Source organism: Anser brachyrhynchus (assembly GCF_964034855.1).
Source record: "Anser brachyrhynchus genome assembly, chromosome: 18".
NCBI lineage: Eukaryota > Metazoa > Chordata > Aves > Anseriformes > Anatidae > Anser > Anser brachyrhynchus.
The window spans coordinates 13,132,889-13,157,012 of NC_137711.1; the positions used below are offsets into that span (position 1 = coordinate 13,132,889).

The window sequence follows — 24,124 nt, forward strand, 5'->3', positions numbered from 1 at the left end:
TCTGAACTGCTTGATGTTTTGTTTAAAATTGAGGAGCCTGTAATATTTCTGTAAAGATACATCGTGTGTGGCCATCCACATTTAACAACTTTTGTACTTTACCGATACAATAAATAAATATATATTTTTGATGAAGAAACTTGTTGATTTATATACTTAAAAACATGTTTTCTGAAGGAACTCACATGATGATGGTTTTTACTTGGCCTCCAGGGTCTACATATGCAAAAACAGTTGATTTTTATAAACTAAAAAAGGCAAAAAGATCATGCACATAATCATAGAATCATAGAATCATGGAATGGCTCTGGTTGGAAGGCAGCTTAAAGAGGTCCAACCCCACTGCCAATAGAGACAGGGATGCCAGGCTGGCCAAGGCCCCATCCAACCTGGCCTTGAACACCTCTAGGGATGGGGCATCCACTTCTCTTGGCAACCTGTTCCAGTGCCTCACTACCCTTACACTGAATTTCCTCCTAATGTCTAATCTAAATCTATCCTCTTTTAAAGACCATTCCCCCTTGTCCTATCGTTATCTACCCAAGTAAAGAGTCCTTCTCCATCAAGGGAGAGGAGAAAACACAAATCACCAGAGCCTGCTGTTGAGAGCATAGAAAACTGTTTGTTAGTTTTGACCACTAAAAATACTCTAAAATAAAAGGTATTTTGCTGAGAGAGAACAAAGTTCTTACAATTTTTACATTATTAGCACCCAAGTAAAATGTATCCTAAAGCACTTAAAGCTTTTAAATATCTTAATGTCTCTGGGAGAAATCAGTCTTTTTTAAATTGGAAAATGCATCAGCAGATATGTAGTGTCTGGTGCTGGTAATCCATTGCAATAAAATGTTATAATAAACAAAGCAGATATTCTAGTAAAAAGCCTTTAAAAACTAAAGATGTATTTTCAAAATGTTTTAATATTTACATTTAATTAATATTTTATCTAAACATACAGCCTCGTATTGATTAAAGAGGCTAAATTCTTGTCACTGATAAAACTGTAAAAGAAATACTTTTCTAAAAGTACCAGAAATCTTAGTGTTAAAACGTAGTCTTGATCTAGTGTTAGTCAATGAATTTATATGGTCTCTGCAAGAAAGCAGCATGTCACAGCTGGTAACATTTACAGGTCTGAACATCTGCAGACTGAAAAATACTTCAAAAAACATTACTAAGTTACATAAGCTTCATAAACTGAGTCTGCTCAAACAACACATCAAAGACATAGGCAGCTTATCGCAGAAAAATGCCATTTGTAAAGCTGTCAGTGGAGATCTAAGGACAAAGCTGCACCATGGGGAGATGCAGACACAGGGAAAGCCAGGGCAGCTGCATTGTTGGTACTTGGTGAAGAGAAGGAGTGGTGGGACAATGGAGTCCATGAGCAGCCCTGAACATTGTTTAGGTGACATTTGATGTTTTCATATAATCATAGAATCATTAAGATTGGAAAAGATCATCTGGTTTTATGACATATGCTAGCACTTAGTGCGTTTGCCAGTAAAGCACAGGAAATAATCATAACAAATGCTATGTAACTAGATGTGAGCTAGGTAATTACACGTGTTTGTGCCTGGGGTATGCATTTATATTGTAGGTAAATATTGTCTGCTAATCTTTATTTTGCCCTTTTCTTTTCTTCTCTCAGTATGTCAAGTGGCTCGTGCATACAAACTTGCAGACCGGCTCATTGAATATTAAAAACCTGAATTACTCAGGTCTCCAGGTGACCTATATTTGACAATCAGAATTCCTTCATGACCCTTGTTAAATACTGGAAGATGTTTTTCACAATGTTCTTACAATTCCATAGCCATTATCCATTTTGGGTACTTCAGGTGGAAGCAACACATTTCCCCCAATGACATAAATATTATTATTTGGGCCAAATCATAAAGGATATCTGCAGGACAGACAGAGCAAACCTGAAAATGCATCAAAGTGCGTGGCTTGTGTCATAAAACAATGAAAATGAAAATAAAACAAAAATGTTTGTCAAAATGTTTCATTTGGGCATTTAAAAAAAGAACAAAACCTTTTTGGTCTTTCGTTTCATAATGGCTTTTCCAGCACTAACTGTAAGGTAAGAAGTTTAAACATACAAGCAAAAGTTTGTTTCATCCCGAGCTTTCTTTATATATAAATTATTCCATGTTGCTTAAATAGAATGTATCTGGGTTGACCTGAAACTGATTTTTTGAGATGGGGGATGATTTCAGTTGGCAGAGAGAAAAAGTCTTCGAATCACGTATCTCTGTGAAATATACAGCTGAAAAAGAGAAAAACAAATAATTAACAACTTCTCTGTTATGTGAATAGAATGGTGGACATGTATGGATGAAGCTGATAGGGGACACAATGACCAGAATCTGTTCATTTTCAGCATATATCCTGCTCCCCTGTGTACATGTCCCTCAGCATCATTTATCATCTAGACTGGCAGACCCAAAGGATTTTTTTGATCCATTGAGCCACTTCCACCCTGGCTGCACAGGTTAGGAACATTCAGATTTTTCTCAGATTAAGAAAACAGGGACATGTGGGGTATTAACTGCTAGCAAGTAATATGTCTGCTTTCTCTTTGCATTGAGCATGTCAGAGATCTGTACGGCCTGGAGGTGAAAGAAGAGGATCTTTCAAAATACCATGGCTGTTGATAGGTGCTGTCAGTGGACTGCTTTCTAAATCTCACTTTCTTCGAAGACCACTTCCTCAGTTGTCTCTCCAGTGGTGACTTCTCCTTCACTGCTGTCTGACACACTTGCCCGCAGATGAGATGGAAGCCTACAGCCTGGCTCCGAGCATTGGTCTGTCCTCTGGTTTGCCAGCACCTGCTGGAGCTTCATGCCCCAGGGCTCACTCTCCTCCAGGCACAAGTGTTTGCTGCTTGGGTGCTTTTTTTTCTGTTTCTGTGAACATTTCCTGAGATATTTTATGTTTTCTCCAAGAAAGCAGAGTTTGCAGCCAAAGGGGTCTGCCAGCAGGAAGCGGGACCACTGCTTCTGGAGTTCTGCTTTCACCTGGGAGAAGAAGAAAAAAGTCCATCCATGGTGATGCCTTGTGACTACCCTGCAGTCTGCTAATCCAAACACTAGTTGTAAAATGAGAGGGATTGTGGAAATGTTGAGTTTTCTGCCCCTTTGGGGGTCACCTCACAGCTTTTGAGGTCCTTGTATGGCAGAAATGGGCTTGTTTGCTGTCCGTCTTCAGAGTACAGCCTGGAGGCTTCTTCACTCTAATTTAGGAAAGGTTTTTGTAGCCCCTGAATCTCTCTCTGTAATTTTATATACTGTGATCCTGATGTGTGTATAAGGGGAGAGCTCAACTGACTTTCATATTTACCTGATGAAGTGAGGAGGAGAAAAGTCCAAGGGCTATGGAAATGAGGACCATGTAGCTTTTCTGGAGTGTTATGCTTGAATATTTGCTTTGTTTTGCTGAAGCTTGTTATTTGGCAGCTTGCCTTAAATTCTCAGTACTGAATGTCTTCACTGAATGTCCCCTTGCTTTACCAGCAGAACCTTCAGCCTGAGGGCTCAGCTGACCAGGGAGTTAAAAGCCCCAAAGAACAACTTTTAGCTGATGTTGAGAGGTGCTAGTAGTTCTGTGCCCTTCATAAAAGTTAGACTTAGACAAGTGCTCTTGCGCTGCAGACAAGTGTCGTCTCTCTGTTTTACTTAAGCAGTTCAGAAATTGCTCCAGGTTTCCTTGTTAAATATTAGGAGCATATACCCTACCTTTTCTACATAGCTCATCTCCTCTGTTGCCTTTAAGAAGGTGTCCAATGTCATGTTCAAATGTCAGTGTAATGTGTACCACATCAGCTGGCTGTGCCAGGCTGTTAAATGCTACGGATTTTGGATAAGTGTCAGTTTAGTGCAGGTAGTGGATATCTGTACCCATGCAGACCATAAGGGAAGTGTAAACAATGGACTTCAAGTTAGAAAATATTTAAAATTGTGAGATGAATTCCACAGCCTACATAAGCCTCATATCCTGAAGTGGCCTGTAGCAAGTCAGTGTGATAATGGCAAAAGCTGCATGCAATTGTGTCAGTGATGAAGGATGACACATCACTGGTACAGCCCTCTGATAATTACCCCTTATTGGTTTTTCTCATTGGCAGTAATGAGGTAGCAGAGAGAAGTCCAAGAGTGAGCAAAAGGGACTTTATGGCTTTGGGGCAATTGCTTAAAGATCAGGTGCACAGGTAGTGTTTTCCTCCATCCTTCCAGTAGTGGGAATCAATACTGAAAGGAACAGCCAGACCCAGCAGATCAATACATGGCTTTGAGGCTGGTGCCACCAGTATAATTTTGGGTTTCTTCATCATGGTAAGGTCTACATGACACGAGGCATACTGGCTTCCAGTGGGGAGCACCTTTCTCAGAGATGGAAAAGAATTTTTGCCCAGGAGTTAGTAGGGCTGATCAATAGGGCTATAAACTAGATTTGAAGGGGGAAAGGGACAAAACCAGGCCCACCAGTTATGGGACTGAACGCCAATATTTGAGAGACTGCATGCTAGCAAGACCCTTCAGTCTGCCCCATGAGGGGCTGGGTTCAATGAAGCACATCTGAAATGTTTCTATACAAACACACACAGCATGAGAAACAAGCGAGAGGATCTAGAAGCCTTGGTCCAGTCCCAGAGCTACAACGTCATTGGCATAAGCAAAATCTGGTGGGAAGAGGCCTGTGACTGATGTGTTACACTGGACAGTTACAGTATCTTCAGAAGGGACAGGCAGGGCAGATGAGGCAGGGGTGTGGCACTCTATGTAACGGAGGCTGGACTCTACGGAGCTTGCAGTTGCCAACAATGCAACTGAGAGCTTCTGGGTAAGGATCAAGGGACAAACAAATAAAAGAAATGTCATTGTGAGAGTCTACTATAGACCACCAAGCCAGGATTACGACACTGATGAATTATTCTTTAAGGAACTGAGAGATACTTCTAGATCAGCTACCCTTGTCCTTACGGGGGATTTCAACCTGTCAGATGTCAACTGGGAATATCACATACCTGAGACAAACAAGTCCAGGACATTCCTGAAGCACCTTGATGATACCTTCTTGGTACAGGTACTAAGAGAGCCGACTAGGAAAGGTGCCCTCCTTGACCTGTGCCTTGTAAACAGGGAGGGTCTTGGTGGTGAAGTGGCCAGCTTGGTCATAGCAACCATGACGTAGTCAAATTCACAATCTTTGGTGACAGGAGGAAAACTGACACCAAAACTTCAAGCCTGGACTGGGGGAGAGCAGACTTCAGACTGCTCAGGGAAATAGCTAGTGAGCTCTCCTGGGAAACTGATTTTAAAGACATTGGGGTCCAACAGTGATGGTCAGTTTTTAACTACCTCCTCCTAAGACTGCAGGAACAAGAAATTCCAACATGTCGGAAGTCGAGCAGGAGACGCGGAAGGCCGGCCTGGCTGAGCAGGGAACTTCTTCAAGAGCTTAGGTGGAAAAAGAAAGAGTATGGCTACTGGAAGCAAGGTAGGGAGATAAGGGAGGACTACAGGGATGATGCTCGCATTTGTAGGGAGGGAATTTGTGTTGCAAAGGTTCAATTAGAGTTGAAGCTGGCCAGTACTGTGGGGCACAACAAAAAGGGCTTTTTAAAGTATGTTAACAGCAAAAGGACCAGAGATAATGTTGGTCCATTACTTGATACCATCTCTCACAGTATCCTTGTGGACAAAATGACCAGAATACAGTTAGATAAAAGCATAATAAGATGGGTGAACAATTGGCTGATGGGTCAGACCCAGAGGGTTCTTGTAAATGGGGTTGCCTCAGGCTGATTACCTGTCACTAGTGGGGTTCCCCAGGGCTCTATTTTAGGACCAGTCCTCTTCAATGTTTTCATAAACAATTTGTATGTAGGACTTGAAGGTTTTTTGAGCAAGTTTGCAGATATCTGGGAGGAGCTGTTGACTCTGTCGAGGGTGGTGAGGCTTTGCAGAGGGATCTAGACAAATAAGAGAGCTGAGCAATCACCAACAATATGAAGTTTAACAAGAGCAAGTCTTGGATTCTGCACCTGGGGAGGGACAACCCTAGCTATACGTACAGACTGGGGGGAGGAGGGGAGCAAGATGCTGGAGAGCAGCCCCACAGAAAGGGATCTAGGGGGGTTCAGTTGACAGCAAGCTGAACATGAGCCAGAAGTGTGCCTTGGTGGGCAGGAGGGCCAACCGTATCCTGGGGTGCATCAAGCACAGCATTGCTAGCTGGTCAAGGGAAGGGATTGTCCCACTATACTCTGCACTGGTGCAGCCTCACCTCAAGTACTGTGTGCAGTTTTGGGTGCCACAGTATAAGAAATATATAAAACTGTTAGTGTCCAAATGAGGGCTACTAAGACAGTGAAGGTTCTGGAGGGGAAGATGTATGAGGAGCAGCTGAAGTCACTTGGTTTGTTCAGCCTGGAGAAGAGAAAACTGTGAGAAGGCCTCTTTGCAGTCTACAACTTCCTCAAGAGGGGGAGTGAAGTGGCAGGTGCTGACCTCTGCTCACTGATGACCTCTGATAAGGACCTGAGGGAATGGCTTGAAGCTGCGACAAGGGTGGTTCAGGCTGGGTATCAGGAAAAGATTCTTCACCAAGAGGGTGTTCAGGCACTGGAACAGGCTCCCCAGGGAAGTGGTCATGGCGCCAAGCCTGCTGCAATTCAAAAAGTATTTGGACAACGCTCTCAGATACCCGGTCTCTTGGTCTGATTTTCTGGGTGGCCCTTTGGGGACCCAGGAGTTGGACTCAATGATCCTCATGGGTCCCTTCCAACTCAGGATATTCTATGATTCTGTGATACCAGTACACTGGGCTGTATAGCACAACCATTTAAATAAAGAAATTATCCTCCTTTTCTCAGTAGTTGTAAGGCCATGTAGTGGGTTTATGCTGGAAGGTTTTGGTAGCAGGGGGCTGCAGGGGGACTTCTGTGAGAAGAATCCAGAAGCTGCCCCATGTTAGATAAGGGCCAGTCTCAGCCAGCTCCAAAGGGACCCATTGCTGCTCAGAGCTGAGCCAATAAGCAATGTCGTTGGCACCTTTGTGAGAGCATATTTAAGAAAAGGGGAAAAAAACCATGCTGCACAACAGCAGCTGGGAGATAGAGGAAAGAGAAACAGCCTTGCAGACATCAAGGTCATTGAAGAAGGAGGGCAGGAGATGCTCCAGGCATGGGAGCTGAAGTTTCCCCGTGGCCTGTGCAGGGGCCCTTGGTGGAGCAGGCTGTCCCCCTGCAGCCCATGAACTACCACAGTGGAGCAGGTTTTCACGCTGCAGGCCATGAAGGAGTCCACAGTGAAGCAGGTAGATGTTGCCTGAAAGAAGCTGCAACCTGTGGAGAACCCCTGTGAGAGCAGATTCTGGGCTGGACCTGTAGCCCACGGAAAGGGGACCACACAGGAGCAGTTGACCTGGCAGGATCTTCTGCCCTTGGGGGAAGCCATGTTGGAGCAGTTTGCTCCTGATGGATGGTCCATGGTATGGACCCAAAATTGGAGCAGTTCTTGAAGGGCCGCTGCCAGTGGGAAACCCATGCAGGATCAGTTCAGGAAGGACTGCATCCCGTGGGAGGGACCCCACAGCGCAGGGGAGGAGAGTGACTGAGAAGGAGCGGCAGAGACAAAGTGGTATAGAGTGACCGCAGGCCCCATTCCCCCATTCCCTTGCACTGCTCAAGGGGAGCAGGTGGAACAGAGTGGGTGGGGGGAAGTTACTTTTGTCTTCTTTCCTTTGTTTCTCACTTTTCTAGTTTCTTAGTAATAGGCAAAAAATTTTACTAACCTCCCTACTCTGAGCCTGTTTTGCCCGTCGCTGTAATTGTTGAGTGATCTCCCTGTCCTTAACTCAACCCTTGAGCCCTTTGCATCATATTTTCTCCCTCTTTCCCTTTGAGGAGGGGGAGTGAGAGAGCAGTTGTGGTAGAGCTCAGCTGCCCAGCAGAATAAAACTACCACGGGTCACATCTGAATGCTGCATCTGGTTTTGGGCTCCCAGTACAAGAAGTACGCTGATAAGCTTGGCCTTTTTTGGCAGATAACAAGGCTGGAGAACTTCCCCTTTGCGGAGAGGTTGAATGACAGGGACTTGTTCGTTCTGGAGAAGAGAAGACTTCAGTGAAGGCTTAAATATAATCTATAAGGAATTCATGGAGCAGATGGAGCCAGATACTCTACTGAGTTGCTTTGTAGGGATACAAGAGACAGCGGTCATAAATGAAAATAGAAGTTCTAACTGGAACTACAGAAAATATGTTTTCTATTGAGAGCAGTGAAGCACCAGAGCAGAGGACAAGAGAGGTGATAGAACCTTTCTTTGGAGATTTTCAAAGCTCATCTGGATAAATAGCTGAGCAACCTTCTCTGAATTCAGTTTTCACAGTGCACCGAGCAAGAAGTTGGTCTAACTATTTCCTGAGGTCCCTTGCTGAGTTGTTCTGTGATTTCCTGCTGGCATATCCTTGCAAAATTGCCGTTATTGATCTGCCTAAATCCTGGCGTGGAGTAAACACACCCCCCCATATGACTCTTGAGGCTTAACAAAAGTTAATCTCCAGCCAAGAAATGTCCTCATATCAAATCTAGAGATGTCCTGTGAAGTGCACACATGAAAATGTATTTTTGAACTTTTTTAATATATTAAAACACTCCAAATTTTGCATCTTTGCCTAGACTTCAGGGGTAAGCAAAGCAAGGGTCAAACATGAAGTCTGAGATTTCATCTGTGTAAATGAATGGGGTTTAGGTAGCTGATCATAAGCCTTTAGTGGTATTTCACACACATCTATACCCCCACAGTGTCACATAGTAACACAAGCTTTAGCGGAAATATCTTGTATTTGAATACAGACCTGAGAGGTCTTGCTGCTTTCTTTGTTCAAAACATTTATATCAATTTAAAAGAATGCAAGTGTGCTCCCAAATAACCAGAGCTAGTCAGTATTTTCATCCTTCTTGGTGTCAATATATTTCGTTAATCAATTAAAAATTTATATCATTAAGTGACTCTTACCTCTCCATTGGCAAAGCAATATAAAACTGCTACAAAGAAACCCTGTAAGAGATAGACAATAAGGAAAAGTTAGATACCTGAAGTCTCAGTTTAGAGATGTCATTACTATTAAAGTCATTAATATAAACAACGCTTCCTAATTTTCAGAATGGAAACGAGCTGTCTGTCTTCTCTTATTAGTGAGGTACCTATTAACTTGTTTTCCTATGGTGCCTTAGCAAAATCAGGGCACAATTGCAGGTGTTTTGGTGCAGATGCTGAAGCAAAGAGCCTATACAACCCCATCTGATCTTACATTTTATCTACATTTTACCACATTATTTTTAAGACTACCACTGCTATACTGAAACTGCTATTTGCAGACTTATTAAAACATCCAAAAATGCAGATATATTAAGTGTTCTGACTATTTTGAAATGTCATTTCTCCTGTGAAACAGATTTAAGTAAACACCTTAAGAAAAAAAAAATTGAAATTTTAGAAATCAAATGTGTTTTAAGATAAGCCAAAAATTAATAAGCCAAATAAGCCAAAAAAGGAAAATTCCATTTTCCTCCTCCCTGTCTTTGATCTCAAATCAAAACAGCTTATGTGTGTGCATCTCAGACTAACAGTCTGGCACAAATGTACAGATTTATGGCAATTGCTTCAGGAAATGAACTTCCTTTAGTATGTCTAAACACATCTATGGCACAGGTTCTGATGAAGAGAATAATGCTGTTGATTATCAATCCCAAGGCAATGTTCATATAACAAGGAAAAAGGTGTCATAACCAGTTGATATCATTCATCTGTTTTCACATTCATACTTTTTTTCCAGAGGTGTTTCTGTTTTTCTCATACAAAATCTTAAAAAGAAATTAATGTATACAGCAGCTTCAATATTTTTTATTCATTGACCAGTAGCAGTCTGAAACAACAGTGAATTTTTCTAGCAATCCTGAAAAGTCTGGAACCATCTATTCTTTAAACATACGTCCAGTAAGTGTGAGAAAGAACAGTCTGTCTGCCACATGAGTGAAATAAGGGCAGGAGAGATAGAAGTTACAATTGCTTTATCCCTGTATTTTAATTCTACCATATTTCATGCTTCACCTGGATTGTGGTTGCAAGATCTAGGCACTTTTGCTATACCATTTATTAATGTAACGTTTAAATAATTCTCTGCATCTGAGTTATTTCACAGAAATATGAAAAAAAAAAATCATTAAGTATCGTTCCACAGAGAAAGGTTCTGATGAAAAAAACCAAGTTAAATGGTTTAAAAAGCAGCCTTTTATTTAGAAACGCTTCTCTTTTTGGTTAGAAATTCCATGAAAATCTTGTTCTGTAATGTGTTTTTTTGTTTGCTCGTATGTATTCTGAGCATGAACTCTGAATTTGGACCCACAGGCACCACAAGCAGAAATAGGAGCCGAATTACTTGGTGCTGCTATGTCACAAGCTTGGTAATACCCATTACCAGAAATGTGGAAAGTCACCAGATTAGGAGAAAGGTTTGTGAGTACTGATGGCACCTCTATGTTGAATATAGTTTTGTAAATTTCTGTGTGAATTTAATCCACTGCTGCTGCAAAAGTAGAACATGCAATGACAGGCAGAAACACAGTAAATTCACATTAGTTGATGGCAAATTCAGCTGATTATTCATGTTTGCTGTTTGTTTTATATCCTGATTTTTTTAATGCTTCTTCCTTTGCCGTACATAGAACTTTGTTCTTAGAAATCTTTCTTCTATGTAATGACTTCCAAGGAATACACTTTCCAAATGATCAGAATATGAAGCAAAAAGAAGCAGCAGAAATTCAGAAGAAATATTCATTGGCATGCTATCCAACAGGAAAGGGTACATCCATGTGTAAGCCTCATAATTGTCCTCCAGTTCTATTGGTAATAAAAATATGATAAATGACTCATTAAATAACTGTATTTAATATACCATAAGCCAGTATTTTATCCTGTGCAGTCCGTATGCACCAGCTGGCCAAGATGATGAGATTGCCCCACTTTCTGAAATAAAAAACCATCATAGCTAGAGAAGAACTCTTATTTAGAATTTAATTTTTTGATTTTTGAAAATGTTTGAGTTAAACCTCCAGATGAGATCCCAGATAACTGGTTTTCTTTAGCAAAACAGTTTAACTGTGCTTTAAAAGAAATGTAATTGGGTCCAGGTCCAGTTTATATGCTTTTTTTTTCTTTTTTTTTCTTCTTTTTTCTTTCTTTTTTTTTTTTTTTTCTCTGATATTTAATTAACAAATAATGCTGTGGCTAAAAAAGAGAATCTGCAATAATCATTGCCTAAGATCTCTGTTTTTTTTTTTTTTTAAAGAATTTTTTCTTCTAAACTTGCCATATATCAGAGCATCTGCATGTTCCTCTAAATGGTATGAAGTTTCTAGCAGGGATGAGTAAGCTCTCTTCTATATCAGTCTTATTTTAAAAGCCAGTAAATAAAGTTTTCACTTAAAATGGTTGTGTTGCTTAAAATAACATCTAGACACTGCAATCTCTCCAAGTAAGGATATGTTTATCTGAGGAACATGTACTTCCACACAATATCAGTCCTCTTAGGGATGATTCCACATGAACTCCCTTCTGCCTGCCTGGATAGTTTTCCCCTCAAGCTATGTGGGAAATATTTCATTAGAGGTTCAATAACAGTGTCAAATCATTGATGCATACACCATCCACCAGTGCATACCTACAGGTTAAATACAAAGATTACAATAAATTGTGGGGAAAGTGTTTTGATGGCTTCATGTCTCAGACAATAGAAGAGTGCACAGGTATGTCGAAAATAAATGAATTGGTGAGTAATAAGGATTTCTGGCCAGAGATGTTCCTGAGCACCACATTAAAGAAAGGAGACCTGAACATTACTGTCCTATATCACCAAGATGGTTAAGGCAGGAAGATATAGCAGGGCAAGAGTGCTTTCACTGATCTCTCATATATCATCTCTCATGGGCAAAGGACAACTTTGTTAAGCAGGTAGTTTAACAGGAGTACTACATGAAAAAAACACCCATTACTCAGCAACTTTATATAACACAGATTGAAGCAGACAGCAGTGCTTTATGTACAGTGCTGAATGACTGGCATTTTCATTCTTTGTTGTTTTTGAACTGTAAAACAAATAGTTACAGTGAAACGTATACTTGTGCATAAGTGATTATCTAAGAAACAGCATTCATTTTCAGTAATAGCTAGCTGTGGAATTTGGACTACTTAGCATTAACCATTGTAATTGAGTGTGGTTCTTTCACACCTTCGTGTTTGCAGCCCAAGATACAAGGGTGCAGAGCTGCCAGAACTTTACAGTTTCTTTCACTGTTTCAAGTTTGTGCATACTTACACCCTACAAAGGCAGGGTATCTGAAAGGGAGTCAAGTGCACAAATATCTTTAAAACACTCCACTGACTGTGGAAAAATTGTTTCCAAGGTGGGGAAATTGTTTTCTGTCTGCAGATGCTAGTCCATCTATCTGTTTCACCCATGAAAGCTTACTGACAAATCTCATTTAACTTTAGAAGATTTTTCACATGTGAAATTCACTCTGTGAATTTTTTATCATCTCAGTCTAACATTATATTTTAAGACATTACAGGCTGGAGTATAACATTAAAAAAGAATACTGTATGTCTGTGGCATCTACAAATGAACAACATACATATGTGGGTATCTGACCCCTAAAAAGTACTTGCAAAAGAGTACTTACATGAAATGAGCTCATTGTCAGCTGAATGAAAAGTCTGATATGTCTTGAAAGTCCTTGCACCTGTTCATCAGTGATGAAGGTAAATATAAATTCATGGATCCCCAACAATGGAATCAGAACAAGTGTAGATCTTGCCAATCTTAAAAAGAAAATGTTTGATTATGATATTATTCAACATCCTTGGTACAAAGTTTAAAATGGATCTACAAAGAAAATATTCCAGAAATTATTTTTCTGCTAACCAGGGAGATGAGCAAATTTGATGCCGATCTACAAAATGGCAAGAAGGAGGCTCTGGGGTATTACAGGCCTGTCAGTCTGACTTTGGTGTAAGGGAAGGTGATGGAGCAGGTCATCTTGAAAGTCATCACACAACACGTACAGGAGAACAAGGTTATCAGACCCAGTCAGCATGGGTTTATGAAAGGCAGGTCCTGCCTTACTAACCTGAACTCTAAAAACAATACAAGGGAAAGGCTGTGGATGTTGTATATTTGGACTTTAGCAATGCATTTGATACTGTTTCCCATATCTTTCTCCTGGAGAAACTGGCTGCTCATGGATTGAATGGATGTACTGTCTGCAGGGTAAAAAACTGGCTGCATGGCCAGGCCCAAAGTGTTGTTGTGAATGGAGTTAAATCTGGCAGCTGGTCACTAGTGGTGTTCCCCAGGGCTCAGTATTTGGTCCAGTTTTGTTTAACATTTTAATCAGTGATCTTGATGAGAAGATTGAGTGCACCCTCAGTAAGTCTGCAGATGACACCATGTTGTGTGAGAGTGTTGATCTGCTTGAGGCTAAGAAGGATCTTTAGAGGGATATGCATAGGCTACACTGATGAGCTGCATCCAATTTCATGACTTTCAACAAGGCTAAATGCTGGGCACTGCAATTGTGTCATAACAACCCCAAACAGTATAGATGTGGACACAAGTGGCTGGAAAAGTGCCCAGCAGTAAAGGACCTGGAGTGTTAATCATAGAATCACAGAATCATCATAAAATATTTTGGGAGGTGCTCCATCTCTTTGATCATCCTTGTGGCTCTCCCCTGGACTCGTTCTAATATGTACATATTCTTCTTGTGCTGGGGGTCCCAGAGCTGAATGCACTGCTCCAGGTGGGGTCTCAAGAGCCGAGCAGAAGGGGAGAATAACTTCCCTTGCCCTGCTGGCCATGCTTATTTTGAAAGCAACCCAGGATACAGTTGGTTTTCTGAGCTGCAATTGCACACACTGCTGGCTCATGTTGAGCTTCTCATCAACCAACACCCCCAAGTCCTCCTCAGGGCTGCTCTCAATCCATTCTCCACCCAGCCTGTATTTGTGCTTGGGTTTGCCTTGGCCCAGATCCAGGACCTTGCACTTGGCCTTGTTGAACCTCATGAAGATCACACAGGCCCACCTCTCATGTCTGTCAAGGTCCCTCTGGATGTCATCCCTTCCCTCCAACATGTTGACTGCACCACACATCTTGGTGTCATTGGAAAACTTGCTGAGGGTGCACTTACCCCACTGTCCAAGTCACCTACAAAGACGTTATAGCTGGTCCCCCAATACTGACCTCTGAGGAACACCACTACTCATTACTGGTCTCCACTTGGACATTGAGCCATTTACCACAACACTTTGAGTGCAACCATCCAGCCAATTCCTTACCCACTAAGTGGTCCATCCGTCAATTCCATGTCTCTCTAATTTAGAGACAAGCATTTCATGCAGGTCAGTGTCAAATGCTTTGCACAAGTCCAGGTAGATGAAGTCAGTTGCTCTTTCAGATAGGTCCACCAATGCTTTACCACCGTACTAGAAGACTATCAGATTTGGCAGACATGACCTGACCTTTGTGAAGCCATGCTGGATGTCATCAATCACCTCCCATGTGCCTTAGCATAGTTTCCAGGAATAAACTAGGTCAACAGCCAACATGTGAACTTGAGCCAGTAGTGTGCCCAGGTGGACAAGGAGGCCAATGCCATCCTGGCTTGCCCCAGAAATAGTGTGGCCAGCAGGACTAGGGAAGCGATTGTCCCTCAGTACTCAGTACTGGTGGGAGGGAATATGGAATACGGAAATAGGTTCCTTGTTAAGGATTTAATACTGGAATTTACTAGGAACTTAATACTGGAATGGCCATCCACTCTCCCCCCATCCAGTTCACAGAATCACAGAATTGTAGGGGTTGAAAGGGACCTCCATCTTGGGTCCATCATTGGGTCCAACCCTCCTGCCAGTGCAGGTTCTCTAAAGCAGGTTGCACAGGTAGGCGTCCAGATGGGTCTTGAATATCTCCAGAGAAGGAGTCTCCTCAGCCTTCCTGGGCAGTCTGTTCCAGTGCTCTGTCACACTCACTGTGATGAAGTTCCTTTGCATATTGGTGTGGAACTTCCTGTGCTCCATTTTGTAGCCATTGCCCCTTGTCCTGTCCCCACAGACCACTGAAAAGAGGTTGGCCATATCCCTTAAAAAGGTTGGCCATATCCCCTAAGTTGCATTAGACAATAAAATACTTGATATAAGTAAGGTAGGACTGTAGTAGGAGACAGGGCTTCACAAAGCTCTTAATAATAAATGATACTAAGAACTGGAAAGAGATGAAATGTGTAAAACAGCATAACCTCTGGTTTCCATTTATTTAATTGCAGTTTTCATATTACATGTGATTTCCTGGCTTGACTTTGCAGCTGCCTTGTCCTTCACTATGGACTTGTCTGATGACCACTGGACTACTGACTATCTTGACTACTTTCACTGGACCTGCCCTGCTCATTTTAGTACTGTGAGTCTACACCCCTTGTCAATTAGATCACTGTCCCTGCCTGCCTTGCTGTCATCCTTTTCTTCTGGCTCACCTGCTCTTGCAGAGCAACCTGTCCTTGATGTTCCCATAAAGTGGGAACATGTTCATGCAGAGGTCAATTCTAGGACTTCATGTAAGACATGCTGCACCATTGAGACTCTGGCTAGGAAACAACACAGGAGGGCCAGCAAGAGTGCAGACTAAGGCTAGTTTTCTCATCTGGATTTACAAGAAGAGGGATATTCTTCAATCAATGGTGTCTGTGTCTGTGAAAAAGAGGTAGATGCTAGTGTCACCTAGGAATGTCCCACAAATCTTCTGAACCTCCTTTTCTTTTGAGGGCCCTTTGTCACAATGAAGGAAAATAAAAGTGTCACAGCAGTTAAGGCTATCTTTGTGTAGTCTAGTTACGTGCGTGCGGAAGACTTACTGCATTGTAAACTCCTTGAGAAAATGCCCATAATGCTCAGCACAGAGGCAATAACTTATCCTTCTTATTCAGATGAGAAAATATTTGTGGATCCTGTTTCTCTATTTGGCTTTCATATGTCTAATACTGAATACCTTTTACATTGATGGTGGTAGGTAAATGTAGTTTGCAAGTTCACATTGGGAATCTTCTGATGCATTAAAAAAAAAAAAAGACTAGGATTTCTTTGTGTTTATTACATACCTGTATTTGTAGTCATGAAAGCTCATCTGCTGGGCTTTCAGTTTGGAAATCAGCATCCTTAGAATTTTTAAGAAGATGCCAAAATTAACCTTGAAAGAAAATATATATTGGTTATTTATGCAAGTTTTGATGACATTATTCATATAGCTATAAAAGAGTCATAAAATTGGCATTAAATATTTGTAAAACCTGATGTTAAATAACCAGAATGCAACTGTGTTCAGGTCAGAACAGAAGCAGGTTATTAATACTGCCACAGGAGAGAGCACAGAGCAGTAATGACAGGCTGTGCTGATAGGAACTCTCTCCCAGTGAGACACTTACAGCATTAATGTACCTTTAAGTTATAAAACTTTTCACCAAAATTAGTCAGATAGGCAGGATGTGGTTGAACAACAGCAACACTTGGAATTCTCTAGATAAATACTTTATAGTCAACCGGGTGAGGAAGCTCTGGGCAGTGCATCCTTTTACAAATAATTCAATGTTAATAAAATTGTTCTGACTTGACTGAGACTAACCTGACAATATTTCCCATCTAGTGTGGCCTGCAAAGGCCTATACAGCATTAACTATTTTACTTCCACAAACAAAAAGCCTTATAGAAAAAAGATGTTCAAGTTGTGCAGTTAGGAAATTTAACATTGCCTTATTTCAGCCTGATTTACATGTACATTATGATATGTGATCTTCCATTACAAAATTACATTTTAATTTTAACATGGAACAGTGCTTCCCAATTTGGTCGATGGACAATTATTCAGGACTACTTTTCTTGTCTTCATTTGTTGGATAGTCCAGTTATTGTCCTGTATAAAAAAGCATACACTTTCCATACTGTTCTCTACAAATGTGCACAGATATATCTTTAAAACACCACAGGGTGATAAGGAGATACTATTCCCTTTAAAACAGACACCTGAAAATGGAAACATAGATGGAGTTCCAAAGTGTAAGATCTCAGTAATTCAAGTTGTTTTGGTTTGATTTTTTTCAGAGGAAAAAGTCATTATTATGTCACAGGGACATAATGAGGTTTGCACCAGCCCACCTCTCATGTCTGTCAAGAGCCCTCTGGATGCCATCCTTTCCCTCTAGCATGTCGACTGCACCACACAGCTTGGTGTCATTGGCAAACTTTTCAGTTCCTCAGTTCTTTGCACTGATTTACACCAGCAAAGGTTATGCCCTACTATGTCACTAGCTAACAGGAAATCATGCAGAAATATCTTTATTAAAAGGTGTTTTTAAACTACTGATAATCTCCATCCAAGTGCTATTCTTCAAATTATTTATGAATTCATTCCTAACTCTTAGATCTGTTTAGTTTCATGTTATTCAGGGAACGTACTCTGGGTTGAGCATCAATGAATGTAACATTCTTACAACAAAAGCAAAACTCTTGGATCTCTTTAATATAATAGAAATGCTAGTATTTGTTTTTGCTTGTTATGTTCCACTAGCTGTTTATTTTCTACCCAAGCTCCAAAAATGTAAATTGGCGATCCAGTCTTCCATCAGAGGTAGACATATCCAGGAAGAAATTGGTTCAGATCCCCTCAGTTCTGGACTTTGTCTTGATCTCTCCCTCAGTTTTGGGGTAGTTTCTGTCTTAACACTTTCAGCTTTTGTCTCTTCTCAGCTCTCAGGCCTTTTACCTTTCTTTTCTGGCTCTTGTCTCTACCGCCTTTTTGAGACAAACAGACAGACAGAGAGAGAGAAAGACCTCCATTGCCCTTCAAGTTATTTACTTTTTGTTGACTGCTTATTAAGTGTGCTTCTCTGCTTCACAACTATGTCCACTTTCTCCCATGGCTTTCTCCAACTCAGCAGCAGCAAAACAGTCCATTGTTTCTTCACAAAAGTAATAATTTCTACAGCTTTTCTGCAGTGTAACAGAAAACTATGTTCTTTCCACATGCATCAGTGCCTCAGTATTGCACTTTGAGCAATCCTTGCGTAAGTAAAGAACATCTCTTCTGTACATTTGCTATCTCAGAAAGATTAGAAAGATGCTAATCTAATCACCTATTCCTCTAATCCTTTCATGCCTTGCCAGCTCTGTAAAAATATAAGATAATTATGGATAGACACCATAGCCCCACCTATCAAAAATCTGTGCTCATAATTATGTCCTCACGAATTATTCTGTTCATGCTATTTTCATCTCTTCATTATCACCCAATTTCAGGTTTAGTCTTCTGTGCAATTTTATTATTATTTTAAACTGTATCTTAGTCTTATCATGCCATGCTTCTGTTTATTCCATTCTTCTGATGCCTGATAAGAGGAATGTTTTCTCTCCATGACCATCAGTACTTTCTGTTGCTACTTCTCTCTGTCCTTGTTATCACATGAACTTACTCTGTAGATGCTCACCACATTGTAGCACTCTCCAAAGTAACCTGCTCACTGCATAAAGTTAGACTAAAATTATGAGCAGCAAAAGGCTTTGTGTTTGTTTGTGCAGAACTGTGCAGAATTCACTGCACAGATACACAGCAGTGTTTTGAGAGACTATTACTGAAATTCTTGTTGCTTGCAGATAGACAAAATGAAGCTATGTCTACCCCCACACAGTAAGAGATCTCATCTACAGTCTTTTCAATCTCATGTCTTCCAATCCAAAGATTGGATTACACTGGGAGAAAGCGTCACAAAAGACATATTTGTGTATGATACTGGAAAAGATAAAATAATTCTTACTGTAATGGAAAACAACATAGGTCCTCGGATGATCCACCAGATTCCCATGTGCTCATTTGTTCCCCAGCACCTGCAGAATAATTTAAAGTATAATTACATTATTTTCATAGAAATAAATTAGAAAGCTGAAATAATGTATGCATATATTTCAAAGGGAATTTGACAACTTTTAACTTTTTTAGGTGACATTCAGGAGAAATTGAATTAAAATAGGAGGAGTCTCACCAGCAACTGTTATTGTATGTTTTCTGAAGATCTTTCCACTAGAATCTTGCGAGAAGTTTCCATAGGCTGTGTACTTCATAACTATTTGGCAAACTCTTGTCCCTCTCTAATATGCCCTTGTAAGACTTCACTGGGACTACTGCTTCCAGGCCTGGGGACTCAGCACAAGAAAGATGTGAGTCTGATAGAGAAGAGCCATGAGGATGATCAGGGGACTGGAATACCTATTCTATGAAGAAAGACTGAAAGAGCTGGGGTAGTTGAGCCTGGAGAAGAGAAGGCTCCATGGTGACCATATTGCAGCTTTTCAATACTTAAATGGGTCTTATAAAAAAGATGGAGAGTGTCTTTTTCTTGTTTGTTTCTTTGTTTGTTTGTTTTTACATGGGCAGGTACTGATAGGACAAGGGGGAACAGATTAAACTGAAAGCGGAGAGATTTAAAGTAAATGTTAGGAGGAAATTCTTTACTATGAGAGTGGTGAGACACTGGAACAGGTTGCCCAGAGAAGTTGTGGATGCCCCATTCTCGGAGGTGTTTGAGACCAGCTTGGATGAGGCCCTGGGCAACCAGATGTATTGGGTGGCATCCCTGCCCATGGCAGGGGGTTGGAACTAGATGGTCAATTAAGATCTCTTTCAACCCAGGGTATTCTATGATTCTATGATTCTTTGGATCCCCACAACAACTTTATGTGGCACTGAACCTTCATAGTGGGATACATCTTACTGAAATTTAATCATCTAAATTCATAAACTGGAAAAGGATAAGCTGCAAACTGTGACTGCTTTTTGACTAACTAAAAAGTATGCGTACTGTCTCTGTGAATAGAACAGAACAGAACAGAACAGAACAGAACAGAACAGAACAGAACAGAACAGAACAGAACAGAATAGAATAGAATAGAATAGTTCAGCTGGAAAGGATCTAGAAAGACCATTAAGTCCAACTGCCTGACCTCTTCAGGGCTAACCAGAAGTTAAAGTATGTTAACGAGGTCATTTTCCAAATGCCTCTTGAACACTGACAGGCACGGGGCATCAACTATCTCACTAGGAAGCCTGTTCCAGTGTTTGGCCACCCTCATAGTAAAGAATTTTTTCCTTATATCTACATGAACCTCCCCTGGCACTACTTTGTACCATTCGCACACATCCTGTCATCAGTTGCCAGAGAGAAGAGACTGGCACCTCCATCCCTGCTTCCCCTCCTCTGGTAGCTGTGGAGAGCAATGTGGTCACCTCCTGGCTTTCTTGTTTCCAGATTAGATAACACAGGTGTCCTCAGCCTCTCCTCATATGACATGCCTTCCAGTCCAGCTTTGTTGCCCTCTTCTGGACGCTTTCAAAGACCTTAATATCCTTTTAATATTTTGGAGACCAGAACAGCATGCAATATTCAAGGTGAGTCCACACAAATTCTAAATACAGCTGGAGAATCACCTCTTTTACTGGCTGGCTATGCTGTATTTAATGCACCCCAAAATGCAGTTTGCCCTCTTGGCTGCCAGGGCACACTACTACTGGCTCATGTGGAACTTCCTGTTGACCAAACCCCCCCCAGATCCCTTTTTGCTGGGCCATTCTACAGCCACTCATCTCCCAGTCTGTTTCTGTGTCTGGCATTACACTCTTCCATGCACAGAACACGACATTTTTGTTGAGTTTCAAGCCTTCGCTAATCGCCCACTGCTCCAATCTAACTAGACCCCTCTTCATGCTCTTGTCCCTCCTGGGAGTCAGCACCTCCCAGTTCGATATCATCAGCAAACCTGCTGAGGATGCATTACAATCCTGCATCCATATCACATAAAAATGTTGAACAGAACTGACCCTAAAACCGAGTCATTCACTAGCTTCCTGTCAGCAGGAAAATGTCTCCTTTTCTCCTGATCTAACCTTCTAATTTTTCACATGAAAATGTTCTTTCTTGCTAATTAGCTTGTAACCCTGTGGGACTATGGTCTATATAACGTGTAACTCTATGAGAGTGCAAATTTGATTCAGTTCCTGATGATGTTGCTTAATATCTATATTGCTATTTCAAACAAAACTCTCTAGGATCCACAAATAAAATAGGGAAATAAAACGAAATCATATATGAAAGACAAAGTCTATGTGACGCCATTAACAGCAACGCTGAAAACCGTAAGACTGGAAAACTGATGCCTACTGGTGCAGGTTACTCTTACTATTTAATTCACTGAATACTGAATACATTCATCTAATATCAGCTTTTTGTGAATATCAGTTTTTGTCATTATCTATTATAACTGATTTTTTTTTTTTTCCAAAATGGCAGTGAATGTTAATTAAACTCAAACAGCAGATGGTCTCCAATGAAAGCACTGGTCTTCATTTCTTGCTAACAAGATGCTCTCAGTGAGGATGTTTGTGTTGAAATTTTGCTTCATGTAATTTCCATGTTCACATTCATGAGCAATGAATAAAATAGTTTGCATTTGAGAAACAGTGCATGTTCATTTTCTTTCTTGATTTATGCATGTGCACCCATGAATTCCTACTAGTTTACTGTGAAAGGACTAAAATGAACCTAGAAAATCTAACAAGTATTAATATGTGTAGTATAATCTTAATATAATTCAGTTTTTAATACCAATGTCAATTACTGTCAAAGGTTTCCAGAAAAAAATAAGCAACTGAAAACCAGTATTCTAAGACACTTTTCCTTTAGTAACCTACCCCGTGTTCTCCAATTTTGATCTGCTTATTCCCCACGGGCCCACAAACAGTATAGGAACAACTGAAAAGAAAAGGAGTTGATTACAACCAAGCTTGCAGAATGATTCATATGAAATAAAGATACACTACAACAGTGTAAGGTGTAAAGACGTGGTTTTCAGTACTCTGTTTAGATGTTGTACAAAAATCAACCTGTTCCTGTATTTCCCCATTTGTAGCTTAAAGGCAATAAGAAATTTCGTTCTGCAGTTGAATATCTTGTTTTCAGTATAGAAATTGTCACCACTGGAATATATATACATATATACACACAAAGATGCATAGCTACATACACTGCTGACTAGTCTTAATCTTCTAAGTCTCTGACTATGAGATTTCAGAAGAATTGGCACTTGAGGCATCACAGACTACCTAAAGTACTGGTTATTAACATTTTTCATTTGTTGAACCTTAAACAATTTTCAACAGAGACATAGAATTCTATCTGGTTATTTAACACAACTAAAAAAAGCTTTTTTTTCTGACTTACCTTTCATGGACCCCTTAAAGTTAACCTATGGTCCCCATCCCCCTATTGTTTCTCCCCTATTGGAGATCATAGACCACAGAGTGAAAAAAATATTGAATTAAGTATTACTACACTGTTCCAGTGGCCTATAAATGTGCAAGTACAAGCTTCAAGCACAAGGCAATGTGAACTACAAAAGGCATCTATTCAGCTGGATTCTCTGCTTGACAACACAGGGCAGATTTTCTGGTGGATATGGCAGAATGAAGAGGAGATATGGGTCAGATCAAGGACTATTCATGAGTCTGGGAATGCTAGCTAAGGCTGTGGGGAGAGCTGGAATGGAGGGAGCAGTGCATAGAAAGGGTTGGATGCAAAATATTCTCAGAGGTAATAGTCTGTACTGGTGAGGCCACACTTGGAGTACTGTGTCCAGTGCTGAGCTTCCCAGTACAAGAGATGCACGAAAATAGTAGCAAGAGTGCACTGAAGGGTCACAAAGATGCTGAAAGGACTGGAGGAAAGGCTGAAAGAGGGGACTGTTCAGCCTGGAGAAGAAAAGGCTTGGAGGGGAGGTCTTATAAATCTATAGGTACCTGAAGGGAGAGTACAGAGAGGATGGGGACAGGCTATTTTCAATGGCGCCCAGTGACAGGACTAGAGCAATAGGCACAAATTGAAAATCCGGAGGCTCCATCTGAACATCAGGAACACTTATTGACTTTGATGGTGACAAAGCAGTGGCACAGGTTGCCCAGAGAAGCTGAAGAGTGTCCCATCCTGGAGGTATTCAAAAGCCGTCATGGGCATGGTCTTGGACAACCGGCTCTAGGTCTCCCTGCTTGAGCCAGGGAGGTTGGACCATATGACCTCCAGAGGTCCCTTCTTGCCTCAGCCATTCCATGTTTCTGTGAAAATAGACCTCTGCATGGGTAATATGGGGAAGGAGATAGAAACCGTCTCACTTGTTTTCGTGTAGAAAGTAGGTCTGAGAGAACAATCAGGGCATGGACCACTTGGGAAGGGAGATGACATGTGCAGGGGAAAATGGAGTTTTCCAGTGGGGAAAGATGATGCCAGGGAGGATGAGTGGACATTATCAAGTGCAGTTCCTGGGGATTAGCTGAGGAGGTGTGTGTAGCTGCAAGTGTAAGCATGCTGCTGGCTCAGCAGCAGCAGCAGTACCACAAATGTCTGTAAGAAGCGAAGGACCAGATCTCCTGTCTTAGGAGTAATTCCAATAAATATAAATAAGAAACAGCTAAATAGTAGAAAAAGGCCATTATGAAATCAGTGATGATGACATGGGTATGAGAACAATTGAGGGGAACTTACAAGTAAATAATCCTTATACTCTTACATTGGTAATCAGATTTCTTAACAGACTTGTCCTATTGCAGTTTGAACAAGTAACAAAACCTGCCAGTGAGCTGGTGATCAATGCAATGGCATTCAGAGAGGTGGAAAGAAAGAGGCAGAAATGAGAGAACACTAACCAGCATGAAAGACAGTGGTCTTGATGTGCCAGAACCATGAACTCTAAAAGCTATCCTAGCACTGGGATCTTTAAAGAGGAATGTAAGAAAGAACAGAGAAATCAAGTAATGAATGGTGAGAATGAACGTCAAAAGTATAAAGTACAGTAAAGGAGACAGCCAAGAAGCTTGCCAGTGGACAGTGAAGAGTGTTGTCATTTGACAGAAACTTTTAATAGATAAAGAAGGATGGGAACAAGCATGAAAGAGAAGGGAAGTAGTTAATTT

At 41.0% G+C, this 24,124-nt stretch overlaps 1 protein-coding gene across 1 annotated transcript in view; it reads right to left on the reverse strand.

Moving 5' to 3' along the window:
• Positions 1–2,162: 2,162 nt before the first annotated feature.
• Positions 2,163–24,124, reverse strand: part of GLP2R (glucagon like peptide 2 receptor) — a gene marked incomplete at its 5' end in the record, with an annotated part of 36,752 nt that continues 14,790 nt past the window's right edge. The window contains 8 exon segments of the mRNA XM_080560362.1: positions 2,163–2,524; positions 2,526–2,615; positions 2,712–3,023; positions 9,028–9,069; positions 12,750–12,888; positions 16,221–16,309; positions 18,927–18,996; positions 21,854–21,914. Of these exon segments, the coding sequence (XP_080416488.1) occupies positions 2,435–2,524; positions 2,526–2,615; positions 2,712–3,023; positions 9,028–9,069; positions 12,750–12,888; positions 16,221–16,309; positions 18,927–18,996; positions 21,854–21,914 (893 nt within the window).